Source organism: Camelus ferus, chromosome 1 (genome assembly GCF_009834535.1).
Source record: "Camelus ferus isolate YT-003-E chromosome 1, BCGSAC_Cfer_1.0, whole genome shotgun sequence".
NCBI classification, from domain to species: domain Eukaryota; kingdom Metazoa; phylum Chordata; class Mammalia; order Artiodactyla; family Camelidae; genus Camelus; species Camelus ferus.
This window is the reverse complement of record NC_045696.1, coordinates 33,749,960-33,763,632: the sequence shown is the minus strand read 5'-3', so window position 1 is coordinate 33,763,632 and position 13,673 is coordinate 33,749,960. Positions and strand designations below refer to the sequence as shown.

General features: G+C 40.5%; 1 protein-coding gene across 4 annotated transcripts in view; it reads left to right on the top strand.

Moving 5' to 3' along the window:
• The window catches only part of VGLL3 (vestigial like family member 3), a 42,293-nt gene that overhangs the window by 11,460 nt on the left and 17,160 nt on the right, over window positions 1–13,673 (top strand). For 2 of the 4 annotated variants that reach the window (XM_032477481.1, XM_032477496.1), the window contains exons 2-3: window positions 1,030–1,318; window positions 9,870–10,406. In XM_032477481.1, coding sequence (XP_032333372.1) covers window positions 1,030–1,318; window positions 9,870–10,406 — 826 coding nt within the window. The remainder of the gene's footprint in view (window positions 1–1,029; window positions 1,319–9,869; window positions 10,407–13,673) is intronic. The other 2 variants (XM_032477477.1, XM_032477487.1) reach the window with 2 other exon arrangements.

Below are 13,673 nucleotides of genomic sequence, written 5' to 3'. Positions count from 1 at the left end.
TTTCCCCAGACGAGATGTCCCTCTCCTGCACTCCTCTGACACATACGTGCGCGTGCATATGCCCATCTGCATATTTTTATCATGCCTTCTGGGTCCACCACTTATATACTCTGTGACCTTTGGCAAGTTCTTTCACTTCTCTGTGCTTTAGTTTCTTCATCTTTAGAATATGGAGAGTAATAATAACCACATTACAGAATTGTAAAGATTAAATGGGGTAATAAATGTAAGAGCTTTACTAGCCATAATATAAATGATTATAGCTATGATCGTCTGTTTTGAAAATATTTTGCAGCTATCAAAACGTTTTCTTTTTTATTTGAAAGCCGTACTGCCCATTGCTCGTATTTTGTATTATTGTCCATAATCCATAATAATAGCTTTTTTTTCCCCTTTTATGATAATGGTGGCAAGTGGAACATCTGAAAAATATGTGCCATGCAAAATGGATCTTCACACAGACTTATTTTGTCATTTTAGTGTGATTTTTGAGAAATGAGTTCAGCACATCTGCCAAATCCTTTTATAAGATGCTACATTCCTGTTTTTATTTTAGTACGTTTCATTTATGAAAAGCTCTTTTCTTCCCCACCCCTCCCCCAGCTGTTGGGCCGTCCATCTCCAGCCCTCCCTGTCCCCAACTTTAATGTTGCTGTATGTGAAATCTTTAAAATAGAAAATGGGGACAAACGTGGAAGAAACCTGTCACTTTCTTTTTTTACAAGACATTCACCTTTTGGTATATCTAGATTAAGAGAAAGAAAAACAACCTGTCTTTCACACTCTGAAAAGGTACCATTGGATAATGGACTTTTTTTTCCACCAAATTTGAAATAACAGACTTTTTTTCTCCCTCAGGGTGGGAAGGAGAAAGCTGGTTTTGGGGGTGGAGGGGTGGAGTAAAGCAAATGAAGAATCAGTCTGAGAACATATGTTAATATTTAGATAATTTTTTAAAGTAAAAAGTTAACTAGTTAATGCTTTGTTACAAACTGTCTTTGATACTGTGTTTTGTTTATTCCATCCCAGAAGAAGTTAGCGGTATACAGCAAGATGCAGGACTCTCTGGAAGTCACCCTTCCCAGCAAACAAGAGGAGGAGGAGGAGGAGGAGGATGAGGAGGAGGAGGAGGAGGAGAAAGACCAGCCTGCCGAGATGGAGTACCTTAACTCTCGCTGTGTCCTTTTCACTTATTTCCAGGGAGACATTGGGTCAGTAGTGGATGAACACTTCTCAAGAGCTTTGGGCCAAGCCAGCACCCTCCATCCAGAATCTGCCATTTCAAAAAGCAAGATGGGGCTAACCCCCTTATGGCGAGGTAAGAATTCGAAAAGCAGATGCCCTCCAGGGCACTGTCTCTGTTTCGCAACCGCCTGTACCAGGTTCCAGCTGGAGACTTGCCCCCAGAGGACGGATATCCACTTGCTTTTTAATTTTTAAGGACAGCGAGGAATTTCTTTCAGACAAACAGCTGGATCAGTTTTGTCACATGTGGAATGCAGGGTTGGAAAGGATGCAGTCACACCCCTTAAATTCCTCATGGAAAGTAGTGATGCAACCGGCCTGGGTTTATAGTGGCAGGATTGAGCCGTGAAGCATCATTCCTTAAGCCCCGATGGCCCAATTTGGATCTCTAAATAATAGGCGTGCCTGGATCAGCTTTTAAAAATTCGCCCTTGCTCATTCCACTAGGTGCTACGTGGTGACATAGCAGAGATCTGAGTCTGACCCCGGAATACATCCTTCTGTGTTCTCTTAAGAGTTTTCTGTGTTGCTTTGTTGTGGTGTTAACTCTTTGGAGTGTATAACCGAGAGATTATTGACTGTATCTGCCTGGTTTAGGCTAATTATTTTTTCCTCCTCAGTAAAAGAAAGTGGTAGATTGAGCATCCTCTCCTTTTTGCCTTCTATAAAGAGTCCACAGAGGTGTGTTTGAATCTGATTTCTGACTCGCAGAAAATGGCTGGGTGACAACTTAAGTGTGATAATTACATTAGAGAAAAAATAATACATCATTCCAGTGGTAGTTTTAGAGAAATGTGTTACCAATGTTTCTTCTGAACTGGCCTGGCTATAAGAGGCATCAAGTAAAATAGTTCTCAAAATGTGGTTTCCCAGACTAGGAACGTGGGCATCATGTGAGAGCTGATTAGAAATGAAAAATCCCCAGACCTACAGAGTCAGGAACTCCAGGGTAGAGTCATCTGTGTTTTCACCAGCCCTCCCAGAGATTCAGATGCAAGCTCAAGTATGATAACCATTGACTTAGCGCTGTTCAGGTCACAGATTACCTGCCGCCCGGCCCCTCCCCGCCCCCTCTCCCTGACTCTGGACCTGTTGACTCAGAGGCTACGGAGGGAGGATCTGGGAATCACACTGTAACAAGTGGCCCAGGTGATCCTATGATGAGGAAAGGCTGGCCACCTGTGGTAGGTCACCTGTGGTAGGGGGCAGGTGAGAGGTGATGAGTGGTTGGTCCCCTGTCAGTATCAGAAGAATGGTACCTTCTTGCCTGCCTCTCCGCCTGCCTTTCTCTCCTTCCGTTCCTTCCCCACTTCTTCTCTCCCTTCACCTCCCCTCTCTTCTTTCCTCCTTCCTTCTAGTAAATATGAACATTAACATAGAGAGCAACCGTAAAGAGGAAGGTGAAATCCATACTCAAATGACCCAGCCCTCGATAGGGGTGAATTGGGAGGCATAACCGCTTATTTGAAGAGTAATTATGAACTTCTCACAAGAACTGAGCACTTAGTTCTTAGAAGCCTAAGATGCTAATGGGACCAACGAATGTCCTATTTGATAGCACATGGTGAATACTTTTATAACCTGGGGAGGGTGAAAATAGAAAAACTTCAGTGAATTGGCTGGCTTTAATAAACAGTTTGATATGTCAATAAGAAATTCTATCAGGATAATCAGTTCCAGGAGAGTAATAAATGCAGTGCCTTTTAGCATTCTGGCGTAAGTAACCTAGTCACCATTTAACTTGGAATATAGGAACAAAAGCCCCAAATTATAGCTAGATGTGAGAGTGATTGTCGAAGGTGTCATAACCAGAATAGTATTAAGTGAGGTGGTGTGTAAATGCAAAAACTCTACAATTCAGTTTTTTTCCCCAAATCTGCATGACTGAATAGAGAAGACCTTTGGAAAGATGTCAAATTTCAGTTTAGGAAGGATGAATCATGGAAATGTTTTAGCAACTATTATTAGAATTTTCTTGGTATTATCTTAAACTTGGCCTTCAAGTCTATCTCCTGTTCCTTTCATTGACTTACAAAGCAAGTGTTTATTAAGGTCCTTCTGTGTTCTGGGTAGTGGGACTATATCAGTGAACAGGAGCATCTAAGCTTATACACTTGTGGAGCTTTCTAGTGGAAGAGACAGGCTTCCACTATATATGCATTCCTATATATAAAAATACATATAATTATATATTATACATATATAATGAAATACAAGGTATTGTTTTACTTAGGATGATGATAGATGGTCTCTCTAAGACTATTACATTTGAGCACAGACCAGAAGGAAATAAGAGAGCTTCTCATCACACAAATTTCTAGGGAGAAATTATTCAAGGCAAGGGGGAAAGCCAGTGCAAAGGCCCTGAGGAAGGACTGAACTTAAATATTCAATGAGAAACAAAAAATACTGGTGTGAGTGGAGACAAAAGAAGAGGCATAGGTAGAGATCAGAATTTTCAGAGCTTTGTATGTCAGTTTAATTTATCAGAGTAGCCCAGGCAAACACAGCAAGCTCTTCAATTTCCATTTCTCCCTCTTCCACTGAGACTAGATATATTGTATCTAGTTATTGCACATCAATTTCCTCAATATTCAGAATAGTGGATTTCTATATGAAAAATATGGTATAAAAATGAATCAAATGGTTACATGATTAAAGTAGATGAACCAAGTTCATATCACGCACCCAGGATTAGAAAACCAAAAAAGTCCTTAATGGAGAATTTATTAGTAATAAATTATATGAAATCATTGGAGACAATTTTCTTATTTATAAAATAGGAGGGTTGAATTAAGTGATTGTTGAAATGTTGTCTCTGTGAAGTTTTGTGATTGCAAATATATTATTTACTTTCCCTTTGTGAACAGAACTTTGCCATAGTTGTTTCCAGTTATGAATTAGTGTTTTTAGATAAACAGATGTAACTTGGATAGGATTCATAGGAGAGCCACAGAATGCAGTTAAAGATTTAGAAAATAATATCTTAAAGAGGGCCATGATAAATTGAGATTCTCATGTCTAGTGGAGAGAGTTACTGTCAATTGCCAAAGCAACACAGGTTTGGATAATGCAGGCTTTGGATTGTGTTTGTTTTGGGTTCCAGTTTGGATCTTATCACTGCCTGGTTGCAGTGTGATCTTGGATTAAATACTTAAAAATCTCTCTGAGTTTAACTTCAGCTATAATATGTTTATTGATACCCATCTCCTAGGGTTATTATAAGATTTTTTTGATAATATATATGAATAATTTGACACAGGGCTTGATGCAAGGTGCTAACTGAAGGTCAGATGCCTTTTCTCTCTTCCTTAAGTAAGTTTCCACTCACCTGGCACCTAGAAAACCAACCTTGGGTCCTTATTCAGAAACACTGTTTTCTGGAAGTTTCTATTCCTGGCAAAAACAGTGTCTTGGACATAATAGGTACTCAAGGTTATTGACAATTTTGATGGCCATGGCAATAATCTTTTATGAGGAGCTGCTGACCAGCTGTATTAAATTAAAGTGTCTAATTTATGACATGAGGTTTTTACAATGCTGCACAATTGCTACAGTATTTCAAAGGCATTTAAAACTGAATTATGTTTGACTGCAGAATATAATTCCACTGTAAATCTTTAGGCAAATAATAAGAGTGTCAGCTGATGGAATATTGGTCATACTTTGAGTTTGTGTCTTGATGGAGTTAGGAAAGTCCTCTTTAGGTGTTTTACAGCTGTTAGGCAAACAATTGACAGGAAATATTTGTACTCTATTCGACAGCATCACACCAGCTATTTCTCCCACTGTATCTTCTAACAGGGATTGAATAGAGCTTCTCAGTTAAGAAAACCTAATGAATCTGATTGTCTCCTTAACCCATGCAAATATAAGCATTGACTTCAAATATGTCTATTCATTGATCTCAGGGCCCAAATACTATTACAAAAAGTGTGTGTGTGTGTGTATGTGTGTGTGTGTGTGTGTGTGTGTGTAGGAAAAGGGAGTAGTTAAGTCAAGATACGTCACTGACTTTAAAAACTATGCTAAATGGTAAACTTGATATCTTTTTCCTTGCTATAGTTGCAAAGTAAATATTTTCTGCTTGATGTATCTACAGAGTGTCTGCTTGCAGCAACTCATTCTCATAAGAAAGTCTTCTCAAAATGAGCAGAACTTAGACAGCAAAGAGGAGGAAGGGCAAGGAGGGCCTGTCTCCTGGGCTGGCTGAGACTGGGAAGGAGGGAGCTGGGCTCCATCTCTAGGAGGCACTGGAAGCCATCGCTGCTGGGAAGTTTAGAACAAACACGTGGGAGGGAAGTGAGGCCTGGTTTATCTCATCGTCCTGCCTCCAAGGAGTATGGGCATCTGACATCACCCCTTGAAACTCTTTCAGAGTCACAAGGTCCATTTTGAGCAACTCTAGAACAAAATAACTGGAGGGCAATCTTTGAACATAATGGTGATGCTTAATTCCTAAGAGACAGAAAGCACTGGAACACATTGCATTTCACCTCTGACCCAATGATTTATTTTATGAACAAGAGGAAGGGAATTAAAATTATAGAGAAGGCCCCCTAGGTTGAGAATGGAGTAGCATTTTTTTCACTGAGGTTAATAAAAAGGTAAATATTATCTTTAATTTTTGATGTTTTAAATCAATATTTATTCTAAGAATATGTTTTCTGGAGATTTTTAAGATAAGACGGAGGTTCTACAACATTTTATTGGCCCATTTTTCCTTTTAATATAGTTTTCATCTTTTTCAAAATAAGGTAATAAAATATGTAATTTTTAACTATATGTTGAATTTTCTCTTTCATAGATTACTTGCCCTTAGATTTTTTATTCATAGGCATTGAGGGTTAATATAAAAATTATCCCAGCTACTATGAAGTTGAAATAACTACTTGATGTTCCATGTTAAACTCTTATGTTTTCTAAGACATATTTCTGCTATAAATCACACAGTGAGATTACTGGATAGGCTCTGGATGGGTTTTATTGGACAATTGATTTTTTTCTTTTTTCTTTTTGTTGAGAAATAGGGTGTGTATGTGCAATATTTTTAAATCCCAAATGCAAACTGAACTAAAGTATATTTAGACTTTTTGTATATGTTAGGCTCAGTGTAAATATCATCCTAATATCCAGTACCACTGAGCCCAAAGTCACCATGGAGTGTTAATATCACATAGTTCTGAATTGCGGAAAAGTAATATTGCATGGAAATAGCGTGTGCAGTTTTTCATAAGCTTTTTCATCCAAAAAATGTGGCTGTGATTAAACACTTGTAAGCAAAGAGTCATGTAATGAAAAAAATTTACATACATATGAAATAAGCATACTGATTCCCAGTCATGAAATAAAGAGTATCATCTGTTTCTTTGTATCAAGAATTTCCTCTTTTAACAATCAAGATACCCAAACAGTGGTTTTAAAGTGTAGACTTATCCATAAACATATTTTCTACTCAATATCTTTTTTTTGAACATGTAGAATGCAACATTATTTTTGAAAAGGGCTGCATAGATCTCTGCAAAGTTTGTATTAATCTCAGAAGGCATGCCAACTGGGAAAATATTAAGTTGCTTCTAATTTTATTTTTCCCTGGAGCATTTTAAAGCTTTGTTCAGCTTCTATGGGGTGCATTTTTAAACATAGATTTCTACTCTCAATGATAATATGTTCATTAATCACAGTACATCATTAGTAGGAATAATATTTTTGGTAAGGAATCATTATTCACATTTGTGCATGCATATCCAACATGCATAAGCATCTGTAAAATAAAATTGGGTCCATGTACATTCAAATGAAAAGAGACAAAAGGAAAGTACTCAGGGAACTGACATATATTCTCTGTACTCTTGACATTTTAATGGGGGACATTAAAAAGGAGAACTCTATCTCTGGCACACACCTGTGGCTTGGGTTCAGCTGTTTTCACAATGAGATTCTGGCCCCATCAGAGATAAAAGTTATGAGTAGAATGAAGAGTATGTTACCAAAGATGAAGATCTGTGAGAGGAAAGTGGCAGATTGGTTGTGGCAAAACTCCACTATGTGATATAAGGAGCCTCCATATACTCTTTGCAATGAGTTTTAAACTTTCAACATTGATAGATTTCACTGTGGGTATGGTAGAAATATTGTACACATGGCCATTGTCTATGGCAAATTACATTTTATTCCTATAGCTTACACAGTTTTCCTTCTTGTCATTAGCAGCTGTGTTTCACATGTGAAAGGAAGACAGTTCTTAAATAAAACATATTTGCCTCAATGCCAGTAAGCTTGAGTTAAGTGCTATTTTGATAGATTGTGATTGTCAACAAAACCAAGTCATTCAAAGTTTGCCAGAACTGTTGGAAGGTTTGAAGAATAGGGTGGTGTTCCATCCTTCACCTCTTGAAGAACATCATCACCTAGATTTCCCCAAGTATTTTGACATCCATGGAGTTTCAGTGGTGGGGAGAGACTTGACCATGAGACACTGAATAGCTGTCTGAGCATAGGCTGAGTAGGGTGAATGACAGCTCTGGGGGAGGGCGGATGGGGAGAGTGTGGAAGAGCTTGTAGTGCTAATGCCGCAGCCTGCAGGGAAGCTGGAGAAAGGAAATAACTGAACACCATGGTGACTTCCTAATTATGTTAGTCACGTTACATATGTGGGGACTAAGTCAAGTTATCTATACTTTCCCTGAGGCAAGAAAACTGTGTCCTCCAAGTTTATGAAGTGAGAACGTGGACAGGTCAGACTTTTACATGCTTTTCTTTCACAGGATTTAGGATAGCCTTCCTTCCATGGAAAGATCTAGCAAGGTTCTTTTATGGGGAATCCAGTATAAAAATACTATTTTACTGCACATTTGTGACTAATGTCCTGAGCCACCTTATCTTTATCTATAGATTGAAATAAATCAGAGGACGCTGCACAGAATGGTTAGAAGTATAGGGCCACCAGATATTTGATTGGAAGATACTGAGCCCTGGAGAGGTCAGCAGGTCAAGTGGGGGTCCTACAATGGGATAGGGTAATTGCTGGCACTCACTCTCTGGCTAAGACTCCAGACCCCCAGGCCAGTGCTTCCCAGTTACTCTGCACTGCAGGCAACAGGCTATCCGTGGAGTTATCCATCTTTCTCAACACAGATCTGACTCTCCATCTCCCCCTGGATTTAAACCCTGCTAAACCTTTCTAAGCTCACTGGACCTCCTCAGGACAGCACCCACATTTAGAGCACACTGGCAAGGCCATACCCATCTGGGTCCTTCTGGACCAGAGTCTAACCATTTGCCACCACCTGCCCAATGAACTCTTTTTTTGTCCCTCAAATGCTACTTTGTGGGTGTATGTAATTTTTGGCCCTTTTAACATACTTTTTCATTAGCCTGAAAACACTCTTGTCCACCTCTTCACAAATAAAGCTAGCCCTACTCACTCTTTCAATTTGGCAAGTACTTTCTTAGGCAGCTTCGGTGCCCTCTCTGTTTCCCCTTGCGAGAGCACCAACCAAGTCACACTGCTCTGGTCTGTTTACTGACCTGTCGCCTGCCAGGTTGTGATTAAAAGTGGCATCTCTCCTGTCATCCCTGATCGCCCCGTGTTTCATACATAGTAGGTCATCCATAAATATAACGACTGAGTGAAGAAATTGAAATGAGGCAAAACTGGGGATTGGTTCATTCTCTTGCCTATTTAGCTCCAAGTGCTATTCTTTGATGTGATTTCCCCTTCCATCAACACGTCCTCAAACCCATGACCCTTACTTGAATCTCCTCCACTTATGACTTCCACAGAGTCTCCACCAAATTCTGGATGTTCAGATTCTAGTTACAGGTGTTCTGTCTTGTGGCAAAGTTAGGAAGTGTCAGCTTTCCAGGTAGACTCCTGGTCTTCAAAGCCCAGTCTCCCACCTGCCAGCTGTGAAGTCTGGGGTTTCTTCCCTGCCTCAATTTCCACATCTCTAAAATGGGGATAATAACAGTAACTCCTACCTCATAAGACCTGAGTAAGGATCCAATGAGATCATCCTTGAAAGGCCCCTGACCTACTGTTGGTCATTAAATGTGAACTATTATTATTTTCAGTCCAGAAACTCCCAGACTTCTACCAAAAATATAAGCTTGGAATACACTCTTCTTGATGGAAAATGAGAGTTGCCGAGCCTCATTAAGCATATCACTTCTCATTGTTACTTTTGGCATGAAAATGTTTAGTTTCAATGAAAACTGTCTTTGCCTTTAAAAGAAGTTGGTAAAAGTCATGCCCAACCTACCGGAATCACATCTACGGCATACGCTTTTTTTACCTGCGATGGATGTACCCACGACCTCTGCTCAGACCTCATGGCAGCAAGACACAAAGGAGGAAACGAAGCTTTCCAGTCCCAGCCCTGCAAACCTCAGCCTAGACGGGACGACATAAGCTAAGCAAACAAAGGGGGGGACTCCTTCAGCACCTGGACCCTTGCGCCTTGTCTTGGCTCTGAAGCGCAGAGATTTACGGGTATCGATTTACCTCTGTGTGGGGAGAAAGTGCAGACTAATTAGCCTGCTTGTGAAATATTGGACAAGTAAAGGCAAGTCTATCCCCGAACTGAGTCTTATGTAAATAATTTATTTTTCTGTCTTCTCAGACAGCTCAGCTCTCTCCAGCCAGCGGAGTAGTTTCCCGACTTCCTTTTGGACCAGCTCTTACCAGCCCTCTCCTGCACCTTGTCTGGGGGGAGTTCATCCCGACTTCCAGGTCACCGCGCCCCCTGGCACCTTTCCCGCCGCCGACCCCAGCCCCTGGGCAGGACACGGCCTGCATCAGACTGGCCCAGCCCCTCCCCCGCCCGTGTCCGAGTCCTGGCACTACCCTCTGGCATCTCAGGTGAGCCCATCCTACAGCCACGTGCATGACGTGTACCTGCGGCACCACCACCCGCACGCGCACATGCACCACCGCCACCACCACCACCACCACCACCACCACCACCCTTCTGCTGGCTCCGCCCTGGATCCGTCCTACGGGCCCCTGCTGATGCCATCAGTGCGCGCAGCCAGGATTCCTGCTCCCCCGTGTGACATCACAAAGACCGATCCGACTACAGCCACCACTGCTACCTCAGCGTGGGCCGGAGCCTTTCACGGAACCGTGGACTTAGTGCCAAGTGTGGGGTTTGATACAGGTGAGCCGAGCCGGAGGCTTTCCTCCTTTCCATAAAGAGAAGAAAAAGTAATGAAAGAAATGTGTACAAATGGAGGAGGTTTTAAATACTTGGAATTATTTTTTTTCTCTGACAGGTAAAGTTGAGCTCTGCCCATATGTTTATAAAACTAACCGCTTTGCCATAATTCCTGCATTCCGACAGAAACTGGCGTGACGACCTGAGAGAGGTCTCAGAACTTTTCTCCCATTTCTTCAGCGAGTAATCTGTTTCTTTGAACTGGAGGCTCTGGTACCTTATGTTTACAACGATTTAAGCACATTCTTTAAATCTTCGGTGTCTGTGTGCTCTCTATGTGTGATGGGTAATGCCTAACAGAATCAGAAATAGGATGTTTCAGTAATTTTTCCTTCTCCCCTTTTTGTTGGGTCTTCTTTATGATTTATGAAACGAACTGCTTGGTGGAAAATAGTTCATGGAATAGAATCATGGTCTTTGAAAAGAATTAGGAAACTTATTTTAAAGGAATGCATTTCTCTTCCCTTCCCTTCCTTTGCCTTTTGTTATTTTCCTCCCACTCTCAAAAGTTTATACTCAACAGATTTAGACAAATTTGGTAAGGGAAATATTTCTTCACAGAGCATTCAGCTCCTCTCTGGAATTCACTAACTCTGAGGGTCATGGTGTTAAATGTTTGAGCTTGGTTTTTGGACCAGATTGATCATATTAATAGTAGTAGTAGTTCTGAGTTCACAAAATCACAAGCATCAGAGTTTTAAAAAGACGAATCAAGTCTCAGTGATTATATCCCCAAAATCTACATTCCAGAGTCAGCCACCTCCATCCACCTCCAACCCCAGGTTCTTTGCCTGGAACACTTTGTGACAGAGTAGGACTTTCTTTCTAGAAGTTTAAGGAAACTCACTCTTTTTTTCTTTCTTTGTTTCTTTTTAAATTTTTTCTTCTTTCTTTATTCTTGTGATGAGAAAACTCACTCTTTTCATAGTTTTTCTTAGTTTTATTCTTCATGTACAGGATCATTAATTTGAATGCTGGTTACAGCAGAGAAGCATCCTGAAAGGGATCAGTTCTCAGCATCAAGTTGTGTTCACCCCATCAGAAGTGGAGCTTTTTTATCCTGGGTAACTGGTTCTCCGCTGAGCTTTCCAGTGTTGGCCACTGCCTAGCTTCACCCATTTCAGCTTTCTATTTTCATCTCTGGGTTCAAGCTGCTTTGCTAAACTCTCAGAGGACTTGGTTTTCCCTCTCTAGGAGGAGAGGATGTGATGGGACTAACCCCCACAGGCTACCTCGTGCCATGAAATATGACTCTTCTTTTTTCATCTCTTTTTTTCTCCAACAATTAAAAATATAGAATCCAGTCTTTCATTCTTAACCCACGGACAGTGGGCCTGATTTGGTCTACGGGCTACAGTTTGCTGACCTCTCGTACATATAATCCCATGCAAATAATTTTTATCTAGCTACACACAGACATGTGCATGTGTGTGCCTGGAAGTATATACCCCAACTCTTAATGGTCATTGCTCCGGATAATTAGTGCACAACATATACTTTGAAGCTAGACTGCCTGGTTTTAGAAGTCCAGCTCTGTCCCTTACTAGCTGCAGGACTTTGGGCAAATTATTTAGCTGGCTTGTTGCCTTGACTTTCTTATCTTTAAAAGATGTCTCATTGAGTGGTTTTGAGGATTAAATGAGTTAATGAAGTAAAACATTTACAGATGTGCCTTGCGCAAAATAGGTACTTTATAAATTCTAGCTATGTAAGGGGAGGTGATCAGACCCTCACTTATCTTAGCTTTAAAAAGTTTGAGATATATTTCACTATCATACACTAATGCATTTGTAGCATGCAATTTAGTAGGTTTTAGTATATTGACAATATTCTATAAGCATCTCCGTTGTCTATCATAGACCATTTCCATCACCTCAACAAGAAATTGCATAGGTCTAAGGAGTCACTCCCAATCTCCTCCTCCACCTATGCAACCCACCTCTAATCTACTTTCCGCCTCTATGAATTTTTCTACTGTGAACATTTCCTATAAACAGAGCCACACAGTATGTGGCCGTTTGTGTCTGCCTTCTTTCACTTAGCTTGTGTTTCCAAGATTCATCTGTGTAGCATGTATCAGAACTTCATTCCTTTTTAGGGGTGGATACTATTCCCCTGTATGGCTAGCCCACATTTGGTTTATTCATTCATTAGTTGGTTTGTTTCTGCTTTTTGGCTAATAATCATCATGCTGTAATGAACGCTCATGTACCAATTTGTGTGTGAACGTAGGTTTCCAGTTCTCTTGGGTGTGTACCAAGCAGGATTATGGAGTTGAGAGAACCTCACTTTTTATTTTGCATACCTCTCTAGCTCTTAAAAATATTTCAAAGAGCATTGACTCTATCTGTAGTTAATTTTTAAAAGTTGACTACAGAATATGGTAATAGAGTAATAGAATAGAGTTCTGAGGTTTGGTAGGCAAAAATCCTTCTACAAGAGTGAAGTGAGACAGTCCATCTTTTCTGAAGGGCCCAAACTGGGGTGAGGAGAGTAAGGTGCCTCCGCACAAAATTTAAAGAGAGACTCACTTTCTGGGGTGTGCAAGTACATACCTCCTTAAATTTTGCTCCCAGAATGCCATGCCCACCTCGCCTGTCCTGGCCCTACTTTCCTGCCATGCCTGGTTTGCCATCACTCACGACTCTGTCTGTTGAATGGATACTACATACAGAGCCCTTGGAATGGTCAGTGTATTGATATGATTGTAGGGCATCTGTATTTGCCCTCCTTGGGAAAATACCCATTTTTTACCAAAAGGCTATTATCAAAATCCCACATAACACTTTCCCCTCTCCTTAAAAGCAGTCACAAAACTGGGTTCTGTTGGTTCCATGGGAACAATAGTTCCGGAATGTGGTAAGAGGAGCTTAACTGAAAACCAAAGAAGTCTATGGTGAAGTGAATCTGTTAATGTTGTCAGCTAGGTACATCTCTTTGAGATCAGAATTCACTTTAGCATATAAAAGGCTATTATGTATTCTTTAGTAAAGAAACATGTTACAATTTGCTTAATAGGAGATTTTTCAATCTTATTTTCTTTGGGGCACATTTTGTTTTTAGCATACTTATTAACTTCTCATGCAATGCGCTTTGGGAACTGTTTTGTACCCGTTTTTTTCACCATAATAAAAGCTGTGTAGGTTCCAACTTCTGTCAGTAACTTTCACCGAACATTTAGCTGTTGTTAGAGGAATCCTTAGGAAGGGT